A 27,093-nucleotide genomic window follows, 5' to 3' on the forward strand; every position below is an offset into this window, starting at 1 on the left:
TGTTTTTCCCTTTTTCATCTGTTTGCATCTTTCGGAAACTGTTGTGACTCAACGAATTTTCTTAATTTTTCAATACACAATAATTCACAATAATGCCTGAATTATGTGTGTTCATTTTTAAAAACCTGAAAATCATTACATTTCCCTGTTAAGACATTTTAGCAACTTCTTAAAAGGCATTTTTGAAATTAAAATTAAGTACTAATATAGCAGACATACCCTGAACATCACTTGGGTATGTAATTAGCTATATAATCGCTGCTGTTACTGAATTTTACTTCTTGTTATAGGGTAACATGAATATGTAACTATTTCTACATTTATGGCAAAGATACACTAATGAATTATCAACCTTTTTTTTGTAACTAAGGAAGGTCATATGTAATTTAATATCCAAAAAAAAATTTCCATATTAGAGCAATAAAATGTAATTCCTAATTCATGTAAAACCATCCATTAAGCCAAATAACATTAACACTGAAGTTTATAAAGAAAAACTTAGAAAATAAAAGGAAACTGACAGAAATACTGAGAGGTTTTACAGTCAAAAGTACTGAGAATCTTTCCTTATCTCTGTCAAGTCAATAAATAAAAAGTAATGATATAGAAAATCTGAACATAATAAAATTAACCTAATGTCTATTACACTTTGACACCTACAAAGAGAGGACATTTTGACTTTTCTAGTCCCTATGAAATATTCAATCATACATCAGATCAAAAAGACAAACTCAAATTTCCAAAAACCAAAAGTTATGTAGGCCACAATCCTTACCCATAGTGAAATAAAGTACATTTATAACATATGCTTTCATATATGTGTTTCTAAATCCACTGGCTAAATAACTTGGCTTAAACTCTTGGGGGTGGATGTGGAACAGATGGAAAGCACATATAATGCTAATGAAAATATGAATTGGTACCTCCGTTTTTGAAACTGGTTGGCAAAACATACTAAAACTGAATATATACATCCTTTTATGACCCAGCAGTTTCACTCATATATATTTTGTGCATATGCATACATACTCATATATACCCAACAGAAACAAATGCATGTGCCCAAAAATGTACTAGAATATTCAGAGTATATTTTTTCATAATCACCAAAAACTGAACATAAACCAAATATTCATCAACAGAAGAATGGATAATAACTTGGTAGTACAGGACACAACGGAATACTATACTATATAGTATGAATATAAATGAACCACCAATACACAGAACATGGATACACTAAACATCATGAGCCAGACCCATTACCCAGTCATCAGCCAGACAAATGGGCCCAATTTGTACATTTCTGTTCATAGAGTTCAAAACTGGTAAAACTGATCTATGAGATTAGAAGTCAGGATAGTATTTCCAATTTGGGAAACATAAACGGTGTTAGTGATTAAGATCTGTGAGGGGATTTTTAGAGTGCTAGAAGGGTTCTGCCTTTATTTTGAGTATACGGATGTGTTCACCCTGGGACAATTCATTGAGTTGTACACTTATAATTTGTATACTTTCGCATGTTATACTTCAATAATCAAAAATAAACGCGCCAGGCATGGTGGCTCTTGCCTGTAATCCCAGCACTTGGGAGGTCGAGGCAGGTGGATCACGAGGTCAAGAGATCGAGACCATCCTGGCCAACATGATGAAACCCTGTCTCTAATAAAAATACAAAAACTAGCTGGGCATTGTGACACGCGCCTGTAGTCCCAGCTACTCGGGAGGCTGAGGTAGGAGAATCACTTGAACCCAGGAGGCGGAGGCTGCAGTGAGCCGAGATCATGCCACTGCACTCCAGCCTGGAGGCAGAGTGAGACTCCTTCTCAAAAAAAAACAAAGAAAAAACAAACAAAACTGAGCTAAAAGGAAAAGATAAGAGACTTTGTAGTGGCTTTTGTTAACATTTGAACAGCCTCATCTAACAAATAGAGAACAAGCAAAATCTGAGAACTAAATGCTTTCATTACTACACAAGGGTAAGTAAACAATCCACATATGAAACTTTAAGTTAGAAAATAGACAATAAAACAAGCCTAAGGTAAACAGAAATAAGAAAAAATTAATACAAACAAAAGTAGGATGAATCAGACAACTCAAAAAATTGAATGAACAAATCTAATAGCCAATTCCTTGAAAACTAAAATACAAATCTCTAGCAAGAAAATCAAGGGAGGAAAACACAAATATAACAAATAAGAAATAAAAATACAAAAAAAACCATACAGGTCCAATAGTAGAATAACTCTTAAGCTGAAATTAAATTTAAAGACAGGACAATTTTGTAGGAAAATATAAATTACCAAAACTGACTTTAGAAGAGAATAAGTACATTTAAAATACCCCAAAGGCCAAGCACGGTGGCTCACGCCTGTGATCCCAGCACTTTGGGAGGCCAAAGCCGGGGGATCACCTGAGGTCAGGAGTTCGAGACTATCCTGGCCAACATGGTGAAACCACGTCTCTACTAAAAATACAAAAAATTAGCTGGGCGTAGTGGCGGGTGCCTGTAATCCCAGCTACTTGGGAGGCTGAGGCAGGAGAATCGCTTGAACCCAGGAGGCGGAGGTTGCAGTGAGCCGAGATCATGCCACTGCACTCCAGCCTGGGCAACACAGCAAGACTCTGTCTCAATAAAATAAAATAAAATAAAATAAAATACCCCAAAAAAGCTGAGCGCAGACAATTTCATGGGCAAGGCTTTCAACAACAGATCAGTCCTATAAAAACATGAAAGAAAATAAAAGTTCCAGGAAAAGATGGACATAGAGCTAGCGTAACTGTAACACCAAACCCTCACAAAGAAAAAAAAAAAAAAGCCAGAGGGAGACAGAATGCTATATATCAGTCTTACTAACAAATGACCCCAAAAAATCCTTTTAAAATGTTCCAGCAAATTAAATTCAGCGCTATATATTGAAAGAATACGAATGTATCAGGAATATAGTCTACTATTAGGCTAACTATTAACATAATGTATCACAAATAGATCCAGTGAGAAAAATCTTAGTACTAGGTCAACAAACAACATTTGACAATTTTAACATGTATTTCTTATTTTTAAAAAAACCTCCAGTAAACAAATGGAGGGATACTTTCTTAACATTCTTAAGAATATTTCCACCAAACCTGAGGGGAAGAAGACAAGGAGAAAAAAAGAAAAAAGAAAAAAAGAACATTTCCACCAAACCTAAGATCAATATTTAACCCTAAAATACAACAGTCTTATTAAAATCAAAAACAAGAGAGAATTCCACAACCATCTACTATTTAACATTGTGTTAAAAGTTCTAGCCAGTGAAGCACGAAAGAAACATGAAGTAAACTACCTGAAACAGACAAAAATAACCTGAGTAATGGATTTGATTATCTATTTAGAAAATCCAAATACTAATAGAAAATATGCCTTATTTCCTCATAAATATATCATAAATAAATCATAATCATAAACATCATCATAACTAAAATGTGTTTTCAGGGTAAATAAATGTGTTTTCAAGGTAAATAAAAACTACATTAAAATTTTCATAGAATATAAGGACTATTTCAATATTAGGGGAAAGTATATCTTGGAACCATGGAAATCTGATATTTGAAATTAGTACTCCTGATTTCTTCCCATCAGCTAGCAGGGCCAATAACAAAATGATCAAGGGAAAATTCATCTAACATTACAAAATACAAAAATTCAAAACAGTTGGAAATAAAACACGTGAAAAAAAAATCCATCTTACTGAAAGTCAAATAAGACCTGAAACAATGGGGAGACAGCCTATATTCCTGGATGGGGAGGCTAAATATTGCAAAAATGTCAATTTATCCCAAACTTAAAGCCATTATGGTCAAAATCCCAAAGGCTGACACTCCCACTATATATCCATTTAGAGGGAGAAAGGCGTATTGAACATGACTATGAAGTTCAAAGAGATGTAAAATATGGATCAAACTATCCGGTAATATACTGAAAGTAAGAAGTATGCATTACTACACACCAGATGGTTAAAATGGCATAATACAAACACATATCGAAAATCAGACCTCAATAAATAAACCCAATTAGAAAATCTAGGAACAGGTCTCAAAAATATTTAATAATAATACATATGATAAAAGATCAATGTGTATCAATATACAATAAATGGTGATGAGAGAAAAAAAGAGAAACCTAGATTTTTACCTTAGAAATGTAAGTCACCAATAAACTCACGAGTAAACAGTAGTTCAATCTTACCAGTAATCAAAAAATATTTATCATTATAATATTTTACATTGATGAATATGTACAGAATGTAGCATTCATATTTTTCTACCTTTTGGGATAACAACTGCCAATATCTAAAAGGTCAAACTATCCACTCTAATTTATTAACCCACTAACTCCACTTCCAGAAATTGATCCAAAGAATCCTATGCATCAAGATGTACTGCAGAATTGTTAATATGTAAGCATAAAAACAAAGACATGAGTACAAATTTAAGACTGTTTGAATTGGTTATAAAAAACACATACACTGCTACACATATGTTTAAAGAAAAAACCCAAATATAACACAAATCTTCATCCCTTTCTCTTTTTTTTTTTTGAGACACAGTCTCCCTCTGTCGCCCAGGCTGGAGTGCAGTGGTGCAATCTCGGCTCACTGCAGCCTCTGCTCCCGGGTTCAAGCAACCCTCCTGCCTCAGCCTCCCGAGTAGCTGGGATTATAGGCGCCTGCCACCAAACCTGGCTAATTTTTTGTATTTTTAATAGGGACGGGGTTTCACCATGTTAGCCAAGCTGGTCTTGAACTCCTGACCTTCGGTGATCTGCCCGCCTCAGCCTCCCAAAGTGCTGGGATTACAAGCATGAGCCACTGCTCCTGGCCCATCTCTTTTTTTAAGAGACAGGGTCTCATTGCATTGCCCAGGCTGGAGTGCAGTGGCATCATCACAGCTCACTGCAGTTGCAAACTCCTGAGCTCAAGCATTCCTCCCAGCTCAGCCTCATGAGTAGCTGGAACTACAGGTGCACACCACCACACTCAGCTATTTCTTTTTTATTGCAGAGATGCGGGTCTCACTATGTTGCCCAGGCTGGTCTTAAACTTCTGGCCTCAAGCTATAGATTCAGCCTCCCAAAGCACTGGGATCACAGGCATGAGCCATCACATCCAGCCCACGGCACATCTTCAATCTGTATGAATTAAATGTATGATGCATTTTCATCATATCCTGACATAAGGGCTGAGAAGATGGCTGAGAAAAAGTGAATATCAAATATGTAGACTTTTCTGTTATTTAAAATTTTTTTGTCAAGAACAAGTTGAAATCAATTACTTAGAATGAAGATATGTGTGCCAGATGTGGTGGCTCACACCTGTAATCCCAGTATTTTGGCAGACTGAGCTGGGAGGATTGATTGAGGCCAGGAGTTTGAAACCAGCCTGAGCAACATAGCCATCTCTTGTTTCTACTTTAAAAAAAAAAAAAAAAAAAAAAAAAAATCAGCTGCACATAGTGGTGCATGCCTGAGGTCCCAGCTACTCGGGAAGCCAAGTCAGGAGGATCCTTGAGCCCAAGAGGTCAAGGCTGCAGTGATCTGTGATCGTGCCACTCCAGAGCCTGGGCAACAGAGCGAGGGCCTGTCTCAAAAAATAAAAAATAATTTAAAATTTTTTAAAATTTTAAATGAAGATATGCCCTCAAAAAGCTAAAAAAAAGAAAATAATTTAAGTAGTGTAAGCAATCCCACATGCAATTCCACTCAATGAACATATCCCCTAGACAGCTGTGAGATGAGATATGGGGCTTTTCTGTTCCCTCTGAGTGTCTCAGTTCTTGCATGCCTCTCATAATATGAGCATCTCACTGAACTGAATGAGACTCTAGTGTTAACAGACAAATATTTTCAGCCAGGCACAGTGGCTCACACCTGTAATCCCAGCACTTTGGGAGGCTGAGGCGGGCAGATGACTTGTGAAGATTTTGAAACCAGCCTCGACAATATAGCAAAACCCGTCTCTACTAAAAATACAAAAATTAGTCAGGCATGGTGGCACACACCTGTAATTCCAGCTACTTGGGAGGCTGAGACAGAAGAATTGCTCAAGCCCGGGAGGCAGAGGCTGCAGTGAGCTGAGATTGCACCACTGCACTGCAGCCTGGGTGAGGGAGTGAGACTCTGTCTCGAAAATAAATAAATAAAAAATAAGAAAAAAAAATGAAAGAAAATCAGCAATCTAGTAACTGTTAACGCTGTGTATATTGAGAGCTGGGGCTTGCCAGTCTCCAATACAACAGATACGGCCAAGTGATACTGTCTTTTGAGGAGTAATTTATAGAATTTTAGGATGATTTTTTATAACATAGTTTTCACTCTAGGTTCTAAATTGAGAATTTAACTCCAGGAGTATGATGAGATTCCACTGTTGGGCGGCATTAAGCAAGCCATTTCAAACCTTATTTTCACCTGTGCCTATAGTTCTTGATCCTTACTGCCTCTTAAGCTAATCCAGTCTATTTCTCTTGAACATACTTTCCTTCTACCCTCCATCATTATACATCCCACTCTCTTTTTATTTTATTTTATTTTTGAGACAGGGCCTCACTCTATTACCCAGCCTGGAGTGCAGTGGCACACTGATGGCTCACTGCAGGCTCGACCTCCCAGGCTCAAGCAATCTCCCACCTCAGCCTCTGAGTAGCTGGGACTACAGACACACACCACCATGCCTGGCTAAATTTTGGTTTTTTGTTTGTTTGTCTGTTTTGTAGAGGTGGGGTTTTGCCACGTTGCCGAGGCTAGTCTCAAATTCCTAAGCTCAAGTGAGATACCCGCCTCGGCCTCCCAAAGTACTGGGATTACAGGCATGAGCCATCACACTCGGGACCCATACCTCCCACTCTATAGAACCTGCCAAAGACAAGTTCTGCTAAGTATTTGTGAGGATGGTCTTCCTCATCTCCAGCTGTAAAACACCTCTTGTGGAATGTTTTTCTGTTCTTTCATTCTTGTTTTATCAGTTAGTGCCATTTTTCCAAAGACATACCACCATCCGTGACATCTTGTATCAATTACGTTAGTAAGTGCACTCTCTTGAGAAAATTTAGAATTCAAAAACTACTTCTTTTGTTTGGCATCAGAGGTTGCTGTACAAAAAAAAGAAAAAATACTAAAAATAAAAACCAAAAAGCGAAAAAAGTAACTTTCACTTTTTATTTTTTTTAAAAAAAGGAAAAACAAAAAATACTTCTTTTGGTTTCAGGAAAATAGAACCACATAGGATGAAATCTCCCCTGCTTACACAGAACTCTTTCCAAAACATAAAAGAGCACTCTCTCAGGAACAGAGGCTAATAAGGCATCCAAGAAGAAAACAGTAAAGAGGAAATCTTGGAAGTGAGCCAAGGCTATCTCCATCAGCCACTCCCACGGGTGCTGGCCAGAAAGCTACCCCAGCAAACTACCTATTCAGATAATTTGCAACTGGGACATAAGGAAGAGAATATGGTTGCATGATATGAGCACACAACCTTTAAACAAATGAGGGAAGAACAACCCTTATATCCAAAAAGAACAGAGTTAAAAGGCCAAACAACAAGGAAAAAAAAAAAAAAAACCGTTAAACAAAAATACTTCAGAGCCTCAGAAAAATAAAAGCAGGATTTAGATCCAAAAATTAAGAATAAGGAGTTATAAAAAAGAACAGAAGGTCATGATAAGTAAGCAGTGAAACAAAGTAGACATATGAATCAGTAAAATGTAAGACAGAACTGAGGCATTTTCCTAGAGCACATCACATAAAAATTATAAAAATTTAAAACACGGAGGAAAGTTAGAAGACTAAAAAACAGATCTAGAAATTTTAATACGTATAAGAAACCAGGTGGAGGAGAAGCAGTATCTAAAGAAATAATGACCAAGAAATGTCCTAGAGTTTGCGACAAGAGTCCTCAGACTAAAAGTGCTCACTGAGTACTTTTATAAGATAAATAAAACCCACAGTCTCACATTCTTGGAAAACTGGGGGAAAGAAAAAAAAAAAGAGAAAACCCTAAAAGCTACTAACAGAAAAGAATAAAAATCAAGACTGATATCAGACCTCTCATCAGTAAGCATGGACACACAAAAATAGTGGAGAAATAACTACCAATCACTGAGGAAAAATGGCTTTGACCTAGACTCTTGCTCCAAGCAATATTATCATCCAAGGATAAGAGGAAAGGGTAAAATAAAGCAATATTTTGGGATATATATAAAAGACACAGTAAGATTCACCAGGCAACTTTTTAAGAAAAATTAAAATAAAAACTATTAAAGAATAAAATAATAATCTTAGCTACCTAGAATTCAGAGGATAATTTGAATGTCAGTACTCTGCTTAAAATCTTCCGACGGTTTCTCTTCGCCCACAACACGAAGTCCACACTTCTTAAAAATGACTTCAAGATTTCTGGCTGGCCCCTGCTAATCTCCCATCTATCACCGTTTCTACATCCATCCTTCTCCAGGCAGTTGCACTGAGTATGTTGCAGTCTCCTGCCTCCAGACTGTTGCTTAAAATCTCTTTCCTCCAGTCCACTCTCACACTTCCCTAACCTCTCATCCAGGCTGGGATAACACCTAACTGTTTAAATACCAGTTACTCTAAGAAGTCTTCCCAAACTATCCGCAGATACCCCTGATGAACTCCCTTAGATGTTCTCATAGCAGCCTACATTTCCCATCAAAGCAGTTCTGAAACAGTACCTGTTTACTTGATAGTCTTTCTCTGTTAGACTGTAGATGCCTTGAAGACAGATACTGTGTCTTGTTCACTGATAATATATCAGCTGCAATCTATGCAATTTCTCATAAATACCTGACAACTATTCGCTTCAGAGAAATGTAGAAAACCTTTAAAGTCACTCTTTCAGATTTTTGCACACTCCTCTCCCTTCTCTTCTGCTCAGTTCTATCACAACATTTCACAATAGACTGAGGGGAAAAAACAAAAATCAATATTCATAAAGCTGTCTAGAATCCAAATTGTAGTTCAGAATTCTATCATAAAGAACTGACAATTTATGTATCAAGACAGTTGTATAAATTTAGTCAGAATTAAGTTACATATTTTTTAAGTTACACTTATACTCACTGGAAGAAAGGGCCCTTATTTGTAGACCATTTTACAGGTTCTCAAAACATTTGTAATTAATTCTTTACTCTTTTCCTTTCATACGATGGTATAAAAACAAAATGTTCTTTCTTTTTTGAAACCAGTACTGACTGACATAAGGATAGACATATATATAAATGGAAAAGAATCCAGGGTCCAGAAATGAACCTATACATTAAGGTCAACTGACTTTCAAAAAAGGTGCTAAGACAATTCAGTGGGGAAACAATAGCCTTTAACAAATGATACTGGAAGAACTGGATATACACATGCAAAATAATAGGCAAATACCTCCCTCCCTCCCACAATACATAAAAATTAACCACAGGCCTGAATAGAAGAGCTAAAAGTATATTAACTCTTGAAAAACAACAAAGAAGTAAGTCTTTGTAACCTAGAATTAGACAATGGCTTCTTACATATGAAACCAAAAGCATATGTGATAAAAGAAAAAATAAAAATTAAGATTAAACTACATCAAAATTAAAAAACATTTGCATTACAAACGTACCATCGAGAAAAGTAAAAGGAGACTGCATACAACAGACTTAGGAAAAAAATAAATTTTAAAAAAGAAAGTAAAATGACAGCTTATAGTATAGAAGAAAAGATTTGCAAATTATCCATTGGGTAAGGAACTTGTATATATGTAAAAACACAATTGAATTTTTAAAAAGACAAATAACCCAATTAAAACACAGGCAAAAGATTTAAACAGACATTTCTCCAAAGAAGATATACAAATGGCCAATAAGCACATGAAAAGATGCCCAACATCATTAGCCACTAAAAAAAATGTGCATGACAACCACAATGAGATACCACACTTCATAGCGCTAGATGGCTTAATCAAAGACAGACAATATTGGCAATTTTCTCACATTGCTGGTGAGAATGTAAAATGGTACCGTCACTTTGGAAAATCATTGTGGCAGTTCCTCAAAACATTAAACATAGAGTTACTATATGAAAATGTTCACCTACACAAAAAACATGAATGTTCACTGCAGCATTACTCATAACAGCCAAAAAGGAGAAACAATTCAAATTTCCATCAACAAAATGAATGGATAAATAAAATGTGATATATCCATAAAATGAAATACTATTCAGCCATAAAATAGGAATGAGGTAATTATATATGCTGTAACATGAATGAACCATGGAAACATGCTAAATGAAAGAAGTTAGTCACAAAAAGACCACATATTATATGATTCAATTTACATGAAATGCCCAGAATGAGCAAATCTATGACAGAAAGTAGATTAATGGTTGGCTAGGGCTAGAGGTGGGTGAAAGGGTTTAAGGAGTGACTGCCAGTGAGTATGACACTTCTTTTGGAGGGGGCGGAAAATGTCCTAAAATCAATGGTGGTGATGGTTGCACAAACTTGTAAATAGTATAAAAAGCATTAAACACTTTAAAATGCTGAATTGTATAATAAATTAATTATATCTCAATTAGGATGCTAAAGAAAGCAAAACAAAACAATACTACTCATCCAAATGTGAACATCCCTTACCCAAAAAAGACTGCAGTCTTACCTTTTAAGGGCATCTTTGAGTTCAGGCACAGAACGAATACACTGAACTGTGGCATTCATGTAACAAGTGTTACCAAGGTTTGTCAATCCACATGGTAACTCCATCTAGTTGGAAAAAAAAAAAAAAAAGGATTAAATCATTAAACCATTTTCACAAAATGACATGGCATATATAAATCACTAAAATTCTCATTTTGAATTAAGTACCATTTACTAGCTTCTACCAATTTATATTCTGCCTTCACTCTAAAGAAACAGTTTAATTTCCCCCCAAAAAAAGTTTACTTGGATCATGCTGGCCATCATATTATGTTTTAGTTTCCTTCTTAAATATAATAAGAGAATAATCATACTAGTCTTGCCTTTTTTGCAGGTTTATCAAGAGAAGAGAATAGGCAAAATATGCACAGAAACACTTCAAAACAAAAAGCAAAATAACAGGTTGGGCACAGTGGCTCACACCTGTAATCCCAGCACTTTGGAAGGCTGAGGTGGAAGGACTGCTTGAGGTCAGAAGTTCAAGATCAGCCTAGGCAACACAGCAAGACCCCATCTCTACAAAAAAAAAAAAAAAAAATTTTTTTTTTTTAATTTGCTGGGCATGATGGTGCACGCCTACAATTTTTGCTACTCAGGAGCCTGAGGTGGGAGGATCACTTGAACCCAGGAAGTTGAGGTTACAGTGAGCTATGATCATACCACTGCACTCCAGCCGGGGTGACAGAGCAAGACCCCATCTCAAGGAAAAAAAAAAAAAAAACCAAAAAAAAACCATGAAAATGAATGAATGGCACTAAATAAATGCTAGGTGTTAAAAAAAAAATTGACACGTGTTGACCAGTTTCTAAACTGATTTTGCATTTAAATTCAGGATAAAATGTATGTATTTTCCACATGAAGGATTTTAAAAATTTAAATATCCCAACATTTAAACTACTCTTTGACCCTGTTTTCTCATAAAATAATAATAGTAAATACTTATATAGTACTATCTGCCAGAAACATATTTATTACAGATATTAGCTAAATATATGTAAGTTAAGCCTAAGTAAATTCACTTGGAAGTCTGAAAACCAGTAGTAAGGTGTACAATACAAAAAAAAACCCCTAGCTGTGCCTTATTTAACTACAGAAGGACTCCCTTAAGCTAATCAAAAATAATAAAACTCTTATTTACTGCTAAAAATATCTATCTTGGTATTAATGATTAAGTCTTCAAGACATTTAGATGCTACTTTCTGAAAGACACCTTAATAATGGTCCTTCAAAAAGTAGTGATCAAACACATAAAATCTGGTGTGTCTTACAGCAGATGCTAACTGTTCTTCTGTCATGTCTTCTACGAAGACAGTTTTGGCTGAGGGTTCTTCTGGAAGAGCATCTGCTGACCCCATCATTAGTAGAGTCATTCCCTGTTTTTAAAAAAAGTAATTTCATGAAAATCCTTAAAAGTTGGTAATGTTTATGTCAAACAAAAGAAGCCAGGCACAAAAGAACACATATAACATAATTCTATTTGCCAAAAAAAGTAAATCTACAGAAAGTAGATTAGTTGCTGCCTAGGACTGGAGATGGGAAGAGGCAGTGACTTTAAATGGTACAAGTTTCTTTCTGGGGTAACGGAAATGTTCTAAAATTAGATTTTGGTGAAGGCTGCACAACTCTGTAAATACACTACTAAAAAATCACTGCATTGTTTAAAACAAGTAAAAAGCACTGGGGTGGCTGTTTGAGGCCAAGGCAAAGGTGTACAAAGAAACTTTTTAGTGATGAAACTTCTAAATCGTGATTGTGGTAGTGGTTACATGACAATATAGAATTGCCCAAAGTCATCAAACTGTACATCAAACACAGGTGAATTTTACTCTATATAAATTGTACCTGAATAAAGCTTAAGGAAAAAATAAGTATTGCCATAAAAACACCTAATAATGTTTACAATATTGAAGCAGAGGGAATTCCTCAAATGATCATTAGCATTTAGTGGCATTATCTCTCTCCATAACAAACTAACAACTAATAAAATTCAGACCAGGCATGGTGGCTCATGCCTGTAATCCTAGCACTTTGGGAGGCCAAGGCTAGTGGATGGTTGGAGTCCAGTTCAAGACTAGCCTGGGCAACATGGCGAAATCCCATCTCTACAAAAATTACCAATATTAGCTGGGCATAGGGGTGCATGCCTGTAGTCCCAGCTACTTGGGGGCTAAAATGGGAGGATCACTGGAGCCTGGGAGGTTGAGGCTGTGGTGAGCTGTGATCACACCACTTGCATTCCAGCCTGGGCGACAGAGTGAGACCCCGTCTCAAAAATTATAACAAACAAACAAACAAACACTAATAAAATTCTTTCTGTGAATGTCTATTGTGTAACTGTAGTGATTGTTTACATTTAAATACAAATATTTTTAGAGCATTAAATTCTCTATTACTAAAAAATATCAAACCAAATACAGAGTAAATTTGTTCAAAATATCCAATTATATAATTCTACACATTAACCTAAGTAAATACTTTTATTTAATACATATGCAAACACTCCATACAATCAATAGAAAGACAAGGAAGACACTGTCATTGTAAAGCTCATAATCTTAAAATATGAATAACATCTTACTCTCTTACTCAGTATCTTAATTGGAAGGCATGAACACATGAGACAAAGTAAAAGGTAGGACCAGAAGTGGAGATTTAAAAAAAAAAAAACAGGGAGGGAAAAATGATAGCCAGAAGACTAAAAATATCCAGATGATGATTAAAATTAGGAAATTAGTTCAGTTAAGAATACCTACAATTAAATTTAATGACCTTTATTCTATCACCTTTTATTTCTACATAGACATTTTATAAGATCATTGCAAAGCAGTAAAGCAGTACTAAGCCGTCACTACAGAATTTTTTTTTTTTTTTTTAGAGACAGGGACTCACTCTGTCACCCAGGCAGGAGTGCAGTGGCACAATTATAGGTCACTGTAGCCTCACACTTCTGGCCTCAAGTGATCCCCCCATCTCAGCCTCCCAAAGTGCTGGGACTGCAGGTATAAGCCACCCCACCAGACCAAGAATCTTTTTCCAAAGACAACTGTCTCAAGAGCCAACTATTTAAAGAATACACTAGCAATAACCAGTTGGAAAACACAATAGAAGAAATGCCAACATATATCTAAGAATAAGCATAACAAGAAAAATGTAATACTTTAATGAGAGAATAAAGCTTTACTTAAGGATATTAAAAAAAAAAGCACCTAAATAAACTGAAAGACATGACAAGTTCTGGACTTGAAAAATTACTATAAAGATGCAATTATAGTTATATAAATTTAATGAAATTCCTTTACAAAACCTTGCAAAATGATTCATTCATGCAGCAAATTTATACCCATGATAATAGCTAAGAAATTTCTGAAAAAGAATAGAGACTAAAGCAATGCCCTTAAAAAATTATTAGGAAAAGGGATTATATAATGAAAAATATTGAGAAAAACTGTATACTTTAGAAAAAACATACTATCAGCTCTTTACTTCATACCATACCACAACAATAATGAATTAAAGGTAAAGATTTAAATGTAAAAAAATTAATATTCATAAAAGAATGCAAGTGAATCAAAAAACTCATGCATTGTTGGAAGATTTTCTAAAATTGACATAAATATTAACGATTGATGTAACTAGCTACACAAATCTTAAAAATGTCTATAAAACATTTGAAAACAATAAACTAGGGGCAAAACTATACCATATATACTAAGCACTCAAAAAGCAAATCTATAAGAAAAAGCAAATACATACTACAAAAATGAGCAAAAGAGATTTAAAAGAAGGCTTAAAATTAATGAACTAGGTAAGCTTCTACCTTAAGCTAGAAAAAGTAAAAATTAAAACCAAGCCATGTGTGGTGGCACACACCTGTAGTCCAAGGTAGTCGGAAGGCTAAGGTGGGAGTACTGCTTGAGTCTAGGTGCTCAAGGTCAGCCTCAGCAACATAGCAAGACCCCATCTCTAAAACAAACCAAAAAAGTCACCACCATTTGCCTGGGTTTCAGCACTTCATTCAACAAAATATGATTATATAAAAATTTTCAAAATTTTTAAAAAATTAAAACCGAAGTAGAAAGAAAGCAAAGAGAAAAAAATAAACGAAGTAATAAATGAACAGGCCAAATGTTTTTTTTGGGGGGGGGACACAATCAATGAAACTGATAAAACTCTGGCTTGATGATAAAGGAAACAGACAAATCATAATTTGCCAATACTAGAGAGGAAAACGAAAAAGCAGCACTACACATTCTAGAGTTAAAGGATAATAACAGTAGAATATGACAATCAATTCAGCAACTTAAATTAAATGAACCAATTCCTTAAGAAATACTGATTATCAAACTGATAGGAAAGAAAACATAATATCTAAATAGTCCTACATTTATTAAAGACACTAAATTCTTAATTTAAAGTCTTCCTACAAAGAAAACTCCAAACCCAGATGAAGTCTAGTGAACTAGGCTTCACTAGAGAATTTTAGGCAACATTTAAAGAAAAAATATCCCAGTGGAGTGGGAGCAGAAATAAAAAAAGAAGAAAAAATATTAATACAAACTCAGAAAAGAGGGGATGCTTCCTAACTCACTGTATAAGACTAACATTACACTGACAGCAAAACCAGATAAAAAAGAATACAAGAAAACTACAAACCATTATCTCTTATGAAAAGAGACACAAAAAACCTTAACAAAAGATAAGCAAATAGAATCTAGCAATATATAATGTCCAAGTGGGGTTTATCCCAAGAATATAAGTCCTGTTTAATACTCAAAAGTCGGTGTAGTTTAATGGATAAAATGAGAGGAAGAAATGATATAGAAAAGGCATTTAACAAAATGACAAAATTCAACTTCCATTCATGACAAAACCTCTCAGCAAACTAGAAAGAGTTCCTGAACCTGATGATGAACATCTATAAACTACCTCCAGCCATGACTGGAGGCTTTTCCCCTAAGGTCAGGAAAAAGGCAATGATGTCCACTATCAACCACTTCTACTCAGCATTGTTTAAAGTCTTAAGCATTGCAATAAAGAAAAAAAGAGAAACAAAATGCACAAAGATTAAAAAGGAAGAAATAAAACTGTCCTTATTTGCAGATGACATGTATACCTACAATATCCTAAGAAATTAATATATGAAATAAAGTCACAGGATACAAAGTCAATTATAAAAATTAACTTTATTTTTATATACTAGCAAGCAATTGGAAAATGACATTTCAAAAACACCACAGCTGGGTGCAGTGGCTCACGCTTGTAATCCCAGCACTTTGGGAGGTCAAGGCAGAAGGATTGCTTGAGACCAGTTCGAGAACAGCCTGGCCAACATGGCAAAACCCCATCTCTACTAAAAACACAAAAATTAGTCCGGCGTGGTGTCACATTCCTGTAGTCCCAGCTACTCGGGAGGCTGAGGCACGAGAACTGCTTGAACCTGGGAGGCAGAAACTACAGTGAGCCATGATCACATCACTGCACTCCAGCCTAGGCAAGCAACAGAGCAAGACTCTGTCTCAAAAACAAAAACAAAAAATTAGCCAAGCACAATGGTGCATGCCTGTAGTCTCAACTACTCAGGAGGGTGAGGTGGGAGAACCCCTTGAGCCCAAGAATTCAAGGCTGAAGTGAGCTATGATTGTGCCACTGCACTCCAGCCGACAAAGCAAGACCTCATCTTTAAAAAAAAAAAAAAAAAAAGAAAAGTACCACTTACAACAACATTAAAAACCATGAAATAAGCCGGGTGCAGTGGCTTACACCTATAATCCCAGCACTTGGGGAGGCCGAGGCAGGCGGATCACTTTAAGTCAGGAGTTTGAGACCAGCCTGACCAACATGGTGACACCCCGTCTCTACTAAAAATACAAAAATTAGTCAGACATGGTGGCGAGTGCCTACAATCCCAGTTATTCAGGAGGCTGAGGAAGGAGAATCACTTGAAGCCAGGAGGCGGAGTCTGCAGTGAGCTGAGATCACGCCACTGCACTCCAGCCTGGGCGTCAGAGCAAGACTGTCTCAAAAAAAAGAAAAACGTGAAATACTTAACAATATGTGGAACAAAATATGTGTAAGTCCCAACATTGAACATTTAAATAAAGGAAAGGTTTACCATGTTTGTGAGTTAGAAGACTCAATATTGAGATGTCCCAGACTGACATACAGATTCAATGCAATTCCAATCAAAATCCCAGCAGGCTCTTATGGAGAAAATGACAAGCAGAATCTAAAAATGTGCAATAGATGTACAAAGTTCCCAGAATAGCCAACACAACTTTAAAAAAGAAAAACAACAGGAAGACTTAGACGACCTGATTTCAAGGCCTGAAGAATCAAAACAGCAGGGAATGGGTACTGGTATAAAGGTACATATAAAAATCAATGGAAGAAAACAGAATCCAGAAATAAACCCTTATGTTTAAGGTCAACTGATTTTCAACAAAGGCACTGAGGAAGAATGGAAAAGAATAGTCTTTTCAACAAATGTTGCTCACTACACTAAATATTCATGTGAAAAAAACAACCTCAACCATTGCTTAACAGCAAACACAAGAATTTACTCAAAACAGACAATAGACCGGGTGCGGTGGCTCACACCTGTAATCCCAGCACTTTGGGAGGCCGAGGTGGGCAGATCACCTGAGGTCGGGAGTTCAAGACCAGCCTGACCAACATGGAGACCAGTCTGACCAACAACATACTAAAAAAAATACAAACAATTAGCTGGGTGTGGTGGTGCATGCCTTTAATCCCAGCTACTCAGGAGGCTGAGGCAGGAGAATCACTGGAACCTGGAAGATGGAGGTTGCGGTGAGCTGAGATCGCGCCATTGCACTCCAGCCTGGGCAACAAGAACGGAACTCCGTCTCAAAAAAAACAGATAATATAGGCCGGGCATGGTGGCTCAAGCCTGTAATCCCAGCACTTTGGGAGGCCAAGGCGGGCTGATCACAAGGTCAGGAGATAGAGACCATCCTGGCTAACATGGTGAAACCCCGTCTCTACTAAAAAAAATACAAAAAAATTAGCCAGGTATGGTGGCAGGCACCTGCAGTCCCAGCTACTCGGGAGGCTGAGGCAGGAGAATGGCATGAACCAGGAGGTGGAGCTTGCAGTGAGCCGAGATCGTGCCACTGCACTCCAGCCTGGGCAACAGGGTGAGACTCCGTCTCAAAGAAAAAAAAAAAAAAAAAAGACAGACAATATATCTAAATGTAACAGCTAAAACTTATCAAGCTTTACAAGAAAGCAGAAAAAAAAAATATCTTGTAAACTTGGCACAGGCGAAGATTTCTTACAACATAGTACAAATCACTAAAAAATGTGATAAACTGACTTAGATAAAATTAGCTTCTATCCAACAAAAGAGTATTACATAGATTAAAACACAGGGATACCTTGAAGATATTACAGTTTGGGTTCCAGAGCATGAGAAAGCAAATATTGCAATAAAGCAAGTCACACAAAAATTTTCCCCCAGTGCATACAAACATCATGTTTTTATCAGTCTGTGAAGTATGCAACAGCATTATGTCTAAAAAGGAATGCACATACCTTAATTTTAAAATAATTTATTGCTTAAAAAAAAAAAAGCTGACAATCATCTAAGCCTTCAGTTAATGATCTTCTTGCAGGTGGGGGCAAGTTGATGGCTACTGACTGATCACGGCACTGGTTCCTGAAGGCTGGGTAATTGCTTAAAATGAGACAACAATGAAACCTGCCACGCTGACTGACTTCCTTTCATGAAAGAGTTCTCTGTAGCTTGCAGCGCTGTTTAATAGCATTTTATCCACAGTAGGACTTCTTTCGAAACTGGAGTCAAACCTCTCAAATCCTGCTTTATCAAGTAAGCCTATGTAATATTTTAAATCCTTTATTGTCATTTCAACAACATTCACAGCTTCTTCACTAGGAGTAGAGTCTATCTCAAGAAATTACTTTCTTTGCACATCCATAAGTTACCTCCTCATCTGTTCAAGTTGTATCATGAGATTGTGGCAATTCAGTCACAATTTCAAGCTCCATTTTTCTATTCTTTTTTGTTTTTTAGATACAGGGTCTCACTCTGTCACTCAGATTGGAGTGCAGTGGCACAATCATAGCTCACTGTAACCTCAAACTCCTAGGCTTAAGCGATCCTACTGCCTCAGTCTCCAGAGTAGCTAGGACTACAGGTATACACCACCATGCCCAACTAATTTTATTTTTTGTAGAGACAGGGTCTCACTGTGTTGCCCAGGCTGGTCTCAAACTCCCAGCCTGAAGCTCTCCTCCTGTCTCAGACTCCCAAAGTGCTGGGATTATAGGAGTGAGCCACCGTGCCTGGCCACTTCTAATTCTAGTTTCTTCCTATTTACACCACATGTGCAGTTGTATCCTCAACTCAAGTTTTGAACTCCCCAAAGTCATCCATGAGGGTTAGAATCAACTTCTTTCAAACTCCTGGTAAATACTGACTTCATTTTAACTTCCTCCCATGAATGTTCCTAATGGTATCAAGAATTCAGGTGAATCCTTTCCAGAAGGTTTTTAATTGATCTTGCCCAGATTCATGGAGAAATAACTTTATAGGGAAACTTTAGCCTTACAAAATGTATCTCTTAAATAATAAGATTTGAAAGTAGAAATTACTCCCTGATCCATGGGCTGCAGAATAGTTGTTGTAGCAGACATGAAAACAACATTCATCTCGTTTATCTCTCTCAAAACTCTTAAGTGACTAGATGCATTGTCAATAAGCAGTAATATTTTGAAAGGAATCTTTCTGAGCAGTAAGTCTCAATGGTGGCCTTAAAATATTCAGTACTCCATACTATAAACAGACGTACTGGCATCTGGGCTTTGTTGTTCCATATACAGAGCACAGGCAGAGTAGATTTAGCATCATTCTTAAGAGATCCATGGTTTTTGGAATGGTAAACGAGCATTGGTTTCAACTTAAAGTCATTAGCTACATTAGCCTCTAACAAGACAGTCAGCCTGGCCTTTGAACCCAGGCACTGACTTCTCCTCTCTAGCTATGAAAGGCTTAGACAGCATCTTTTTCCAATATCAGGCTGCTTCATCCACACTGAAAATCTGTTGTATAGTGTAGCTACCTTCATCAACAATCTTAGCTAGATCTTCTGGATAACTTACTGCAGCTTCTCCATCAGCACTTACTGTTTCACCTTGCACTTTTATGTTACAGAGATTGCTTCTTTCTTTAAACCTCGTGAACCAACTTCTGCTAGCTTCAATTTATATATATATATATATATAATTTTTTTTTTTTAAGTTCCAGGGTACATGTCCAGGATGTGCATGTTTGTTACACAGGTAAACATTGTGTCATGGTGGTTTGCTGCACCTATAGACCCATCACCTAGGTATTAAGCCCAGCATGCATTAGCTATTTATCCTGATGCTCTCCCCACATCCCACTGCCTGACAGGCCCCCGTGTGTGCTGTTCTCCTCCCTGTGTCCATGTATTCTCATTGTTCGGCTCCCACTTACAAGTGACAACATGCGGTGTTCGGTTTTCTGTTCCTGTGTTAGTCTGATGAGGACAATGTAGCTTCCTCACCTCTCTCAACCTTCACAGAATTAAAGAGAATTAGGGTCTTGCTCTGGTTAGGTTTTGACTTAAGGAAATGTTGTGGCTAGTTTGATCTTCTATCCACACCACTTAAACTTTCTCCATATCATCAATAAGGCTGCTTTGCTTTATCACTTGTGTGTTCATTGCAGTAACACTTCAAGAACTTATCTTTTAAATTATAAATTTCCTTTGAAAACTGGACCTTTGTATTCACAACTTGGTTAACTGCTGCAAAATGCCTAGCTTTTGGACTGTCTTGGCTTTACACAGGCCTTCCTTACTAAGCTTAATCATTTCTAGCTTTCTGTTGAAACTAAAAGACATGAAACTCTTCCTTTCTCTTGAACACTTAGAGGCCATTGTAGGGTTATTTATTTATTTATTTATTTTTGAGACAGAGTCTCGCTCTGTCGGCCAGGCTGGAGTGCAGTGGCATGATCTCAGCTCACTGCAACCTCCATCTCCCAGGCTCAAGCAATTCTCCTGCCTCAGCCTCCCGAATAGCTGGGATTACAGGCATGTGCCACTACGCCCGGCTATTTTTCTATTTTTAGTGGAGATGGGGTTTCACCATGTTGGCCAGGCTGATCTTGAACTCCTGAACTCAGGAATCCACCCGCCTCAGCCTCCCAAAGTGCTAGGATTACAGGTGTGAGCCACCGTGCTCAGCCTGTAGGGTTATTAATTGGCCTAATTTCAATACTGTCTTGTCTCAGGGAATAGGGAGGCTCGAGAAGAGGGAGGAGGGAACTGCGGGTCGGTGAGGCTGTCAGAACACACATTTGTCGATTAAGTTTGCCATCTTACAGGTGTGATTCATGACACCCCAAAACAATTACAAAACTAACATCAAAGATCAACATACTTGACATGAGAGTAATGAAAATGTTTCAAATATTGCAAGAATCACCAAAATGTGACAAAGAGACATGAAGTGAACATAGGCTGCTGGAAAAATGGTGCCTATAAACTTGCTCGATGCAAGGTGGCCACAAACCTTCAACTTATAAAAATCACAATTATCTGTGAAGCACAATAAAATGAGGTGTGCCTTTATATGAAACTCTGGGGTCAATCATAATATTTAAGAGGGCAAAAGGGTCACAAAACCAAGAAATCTGAGAACTGCACGTCCCAGAAATGCAAGGTTTAAGTTAAAAATCAATGAGAATAACCACACTACCAACAGAAAAAAAGAAAAAAAAATCACACCATCATTTTAACAAACAGAAAAAACACTTAACAAAATTTAACGGTCTTTCATAATTTTAAGTTGTAGTGAACTAGAATAAGACAAGATGTCCACTCTTTTTTTTTTTTTTTTTTGAGGTAGAGTCTTGCTCTGTTGCCCAGGTTGGAGTGCAGTGGTGTGATCTCAGCTCACTGCAACCTCCGCCTCCCAAGGTCAAGCAATTCTCTTGGCGTGCACCATGACACTCGGCTAATTTTTGTATTTTTAATAGAGACGGGGTTTCACCATGTTGGCCAGGCTGGTCTCGAACTCCTGACCTTAAGTGATCCACCATCCTTGGCCTCCCAAAGTGCTGGGATTACAGGTGTGAGCCACCACACCCGGCCAAGATGTCCACTCTTATCACTTTTTTTTTTTTTGAGATGGAGTCTCGCTCTGTTGCCCAGGCTGGAGTACAGTGGCGCAATTTCAGCTCACTGCAACCTCTGCCTCCCAGGCTCACGCCATTCTCCTGCCTCAGCCTCCTGAGTAGCTGGGACTACAGGCACCTGCCACCACACACGGCTAATTGTTTTTTTTTTTTTTTTTTTAGTAGAGACGGAGTTTCACCATGTTAGCCAGGATGGTCTCGATCTCCTGACCTCGTGATCCACCCGCCTCAGCCTGGGATTACAGGCATGAGCCACCGCACCCGGCCACTCTTATCACTTTCTATTAACACTGTATTAGAAGTCCTATTAAAAAGTAGGACAAGGCCTGGCACAGTGGCTCACGCCTGTAATTCCAGCACTTTGGGAGATCAAGGCAGGCAGATCACTTGAGGTCAGGAGTTCGAGACCAGCCTGGCCAACGTTGCGAAACCTTGTCTCTACCAAAAATACAAAAATTAGCCAGGCATGGTGGCAGGCGTTTGTAATCCCAACTACTCAGGAGGTTGAGGCAGGAGAATCACATGAACCCAGGAGGCAAATAATGCAGTGAGCCAAGATCACACCACCACACTCCAGCCTGGGCGACAAAGCAAGACTCTGTCTCAAAAAAAAGAAGTCATTTGCTTATCAATTATATGTCAATAAAGTTTAAGAAATCTGAAAGTCATGAATATTGAAATGGGAGAAGTAAAATTGTCATTATTTGCAGATAACACGTTTATGTACATAGAAAACCCAATGGAATCTGCCCAAAACACAACTGGAATTAAGTGAATTGCTTACAAGAATAAAGAATGAAAATAAACTTAGAAAAATCAACTGTATTTTGGCCGGGTGCGGTGGCTCACGCCTGTAATCCTAGCACTCTGGGAGGCCAAGGTGGGCGGATCACCTGAGGTCGGGAGTTCAAGACCAACCTGACCAACATGGGGAAACCCCATCTCTACTAAAAATACAAAAGTTAGCTGTGCGTGGTGGTGGGTGCCTGTAATCCCAGCTCAGGCAAGAGAATTGCTTTAACCCGGGAGGCAGAGGTTGCAGCGAGCCAAGATCGCGCCATTGCACTCTAGCCTGGGCAATAAGAGTGAGACTCTGTCTCAAAAAAAAAAAAAAAAAGAGAAAGAGAAAAATCAATTGTATTTTTACATTCTAGCCATGAACACTGGAAATATTTTTAAATATTATTTTAAGCAGCGAACAAATGTTAAGTTCCAATAATTTAAGAGAAGTCATGCAAGGGCTGGGCACAGTGACTCACACCTGTTAATCCCAGCACTTTGGGAGGCCAAGGCAGGAGGATCGCTTGAGCCCTGGAGTTCAAGACCAGCCTGGGCAACATAGTCACACCCCCATCTCTACAAAAAATAATTAAAATTAATTAATTAACTGGGCATGGTAACACCCGCCTGTGGTCCCAGCTACTTGGAAGGCTGAGATGGAAGGACTGCTTGAGGCTGGGAGTTTAAAGCTGCAGCGAGCCGTGACCATGCCACTGTGCTCCGGCGTAAGTGAGAGTGAGACCCTGTCTCAAAAAAAAAAAAACGACTCATGCAAAACCTCTATGTTTAAAAACTACAACTCTGCTAAGAGAAAAACAGAGACCTAAATAAATAAGGAAGTACATCATATTCAGGGATTTTAATACTCAATATTGTTAAGATGTTTATTCTCCCCAAATTGAGCTACAGATTCAATGTAATCTCAAACAAAATCTCAAAGAGGAGAAAGTTGGAGAGCATAAGAACATATACTATCTTATTTCAAGACTCTTTTTTTGGAGACGGAGTCTCGCTCTGTTGCCAGGCTGGAGTGCAGTGGCACGATCTCGGCTCACTGCAATCTCCGCCTCCCAGGTTCAAGCGATTCTCCTGCCTCCTGCCTCTGCCTCCCGCCTCAGCCTCCCACCTCAGCCTCCCGAGTAGCTAGGATTACAGGTATGCACCACCACACCCAGCTAATTTTTTTTCAAGGCTTTTATTATAAAGCTTTAGTAATCAAAACCATTTGGTACTAGTGTAACTTTAATCTACTAGATCAATGAAACAAAAACCCAAAAACAAACCTATAACTAGTTTTCAAGAAAGAGCCCAACACAAGTCAATAGGAAAAGGCAAGTATTTTCAACAGATAGTGCTGGAACAACTGGATATACACATGAAAAAAAGTCATCTAGAATGTATTTTGGTATCATAATGAGGTTACTGCATTATAATAAACATTCATAAGATAATACTTACATTTTTTATTTTGATGTTTCCCCAATCATCATCCTGTTTCAAAGACAAACAAAAGACATTTAACCACCACTGTACAAGCTGAACACAATCTAATAATCAATTTATTTTAATCTACTTCAAAACAGAATAAAATTTATCCTATATGCAGATTTTATTTAAAATTATGGCAATTAAAAAAATTTTTTTTGGCCAGGCACAGTGGCTCATGCCTGTAATCCCAGCACTTTGGGAGGCTGAGGCAGGCAAATCACCTGCGGTCAGGAGTTCGAAACCAGCCTGACCAATATAAAGAAACTCCATCTCTACTAAAAATACAAAAAGTAGCTGAGCATGGTGGTGCACACCTGTAATTCCAGCTACTCGGGAGGCTGAGACAAGATAATTGCTTGAACCCAGGAGGCGGAGGTTACAGTGAGCCGAGATCTCACCACTGCACTCCAGTCTGGGCAACAGAACAAGGCTCCATCTCAAAAAAAAAATAAATTTTTTTTTAAACACAAGTGGTACTAAAGCCAGGGTTTCAAATAATTTGCTTCAACTGCATAAGGTAACACAATACAAAAGGCAGTAACCTGTATTTACAGCATCAAATACTAAAAAACACATAAGTATAAAAAAATACTTTTAGCAAGTACTAAAAAACACTTGACTAATGACAAAGATAGATCCTATTTTTTGGATGTTTGGAACCAGCAGAGCTAATAAATAACGAGCTTACATGGCAAGAATGAAGAGTTAATGCCTATAACGCATCTATAAAGCAAGTATATACTTTCCTTTCAATATGTTGAATAAAAATCAAGAATTTTTTTTTTAAATGCATGATTAGTCCAGAGTAATATTTTAACTTACTACAGCTAGGCCTTTCCCCTCATAGGATAAAGTCGATTCTATATTACTCCCTTTTATAGAAGGTATCGGGTACCCAATATGCTTGTCTACCCTTCATTGGTGCCACTAATTATCTCTTTTATCTGCTTTAAAATGGAACGGTAACTTCCTAAAGGCCCTTCTCAATTTAAGGGCTATGACTGCCAAACATAACGAATGATAACTATAAATGCCCCCTAAGATCACTTACCCAAGGTCACACAAAACTGGGAAGTGAACACAGATCTGCTTGATGTATAAATCATATGCTCTTTTGGTGCCTTACTATGTTACTTAAACCTCTTTGACACTCATTTATAAAATTTCCTCATATATATGATATGGATAACATACAGCTGAGAATTAAAGAAAATATAATAAAAGCCTGACATAAAATAAGTACTCAATAAATGGTAACTATTAGCAGTCACAGTTTCATTTAATTCGCATACTTCTATAATTCTCGACAGCATACCACTAGTACAGTGTTCAGCACAAATTAGGCTATGAAGTTCACTAAAGGCCAAAGGTTCATACTGTACCTTCGGGGGTAAACAAAGATTTTCCTCCAACGTGTGTTTTACTGCCCAGTGGGGGTAGCCAGTCTTTATCTCTAAAGTTAACTATAGATCTTTAGCATTTTATCTAACCCTTGAAGGAAGTATTTTTAAAAACTATACTCATATTATTAAAAATAATAGAGGCCGGGTGTGGTGCCTCACGCCTGTAATCCCAGCACTTGGGAGGCCCGAGGCAGGCAGATCACTTGAGGTTCGAGACCAGCGCCAACATGGTGAAACACTGTCTCTACCAAAAATACAAACATTTGTCACACATGGTGGCGGTGACCTGTTATCCCAGCTATTCGGGAGACTGAGGCAGGACAATCACTTGAGCCCGGGAGGCAGTGGTTGCAGTGAGCCGAGATGGCGCCACTGCACTCCAGCCCCTGAGTGACAGAGGGAGACTCAATCCCAAAAATAATAATAATAATAATAGATATCTTCTTGTCTCTTCTGCAGTCCTTCATCAATGATGCTGGCAGGGATGGATTCTTAACTGTGGTCACTGAGATCATTCCAAAGGAAGTAAAGAAAAAAATTAGGTTTCTTCTCTTTTTAAACAAAAATTTTTTCCTCCCATCTCCAGGTAGGAGTTAGGTAACAATTACTGTTTAGAAAAAAGGGGGCTGGGTGCGGTGGTTCACGCCTGTAATCCCAGCTCTCTGGGAGGCCAAGGTAGGCAGATCACTTGAGGTCAGGAGTTCAAGACCAGACTGGCCAACATGGTGAAACCCCATCTCTACTAAAAATACAAAAATTAGCCGGGCATGGTGGTAGACACCTGTAATCCCAGCTACTCAGGAGGCTGAGGCATAAGAATCGCTTGAACCCAGGAGGCAGAGGTTGCAGTGAGCCAAGATAGCACCACTGCACTCCAGCATGGGCAACAGAGCAAGACTCGTCTCAAAAAAAAAGAAAAAGAAAAACAGCTCTTCGTTAATGGGTAGGATGCAATAAAGGCCAAAAAAAAAAATGAACAGTTTTCCAGAACCAGGGCTTTGGTAAAAATGCTGAAGTGCTTTGAATTTCAACATACAAATGCATGTACAAAATTACATTCTGTAGTAGTTTTTTTAAGAAAACAAACCTATCTGTATTGTTCCATATTTTTAAACTGAGATAAAATTTTCCAACCTCATTACAGAAAATTACTAAGGAAATATTAATTGGTTTCATTTTAGTCTAAACAAAATAAAACTAATACTTTTAATACATCCTTATAGGAAAAAAAATTCACACAATACAGATAACTGTAAAGTGTTCCACTCTCCTGACCCACAGAGGTATCTGGTAATACAACACATTTTAAAATAAAATTTAAATGATGCTTTTAGAACAAAGTCATGTCCTTTGCAGCAACATGGATGGAGCTGGAGATCATTACCTGCTAGTTCCCTAGTAAACTAATGCAGGAACAGAAAAGCAAACTGCATGTTCTCTTTTCTAAGTGGGAGCTAAATAATGAGAACACATAGACACATAGAGAGGAACAAAA

The 27,093-nt window shown here is 37.6% G+C and overlaps 1 protein-coding gene across 2 annotated transcripts in view; it reads right to left on the reverse strand.

Annotated features, from left to right (window-relative positions):
• USP14 (ubiquitin specific peptidase 14) overlaps window positions 1-27,093 on the reverse strand; it is a 53,562-nt gene that overhangs the window by 20,905 nt on the left and 5,564 nt on the right. Inside the window, exons 3-5 of one of the 2 annotated variants that reach the window (XM_008968593.4) lie at window positions 24,166-24,198; window positions 11,990-12,094; window positions 10,684-10,787 (exon numbers count right to left, since the gene is read on the reverse strand). In XM_008968593.4, the coding sequence (XP_008966841.1) occupies window positions 10,684-10,787; window positions 11,990-12,094; window positions 24,166-24,198 (242 nt within the window). The remainder of the gene's footprint in view (window positions 1-10,683; window positions 10,788-11,989; window positions 12,095-24,165; window positions 24,199-27,093) is intronic. The other variant, XM_008968594.5, reaches the window with a different exon arrangement.

Source organism: Pan paniscus, chromosome 17, assembly GCF_029289425.2.
Source record: "Pan paniscus chromosome 17, NHGRI_mPanPan1-v2.0_pri, whole genome shotgun sequence".
NCBI classification, from domain to species: Eukaryota; Metazoa; Chordata; class Mammalia; order Primates; family Hominidae; genus Pan; species Pan paniscus.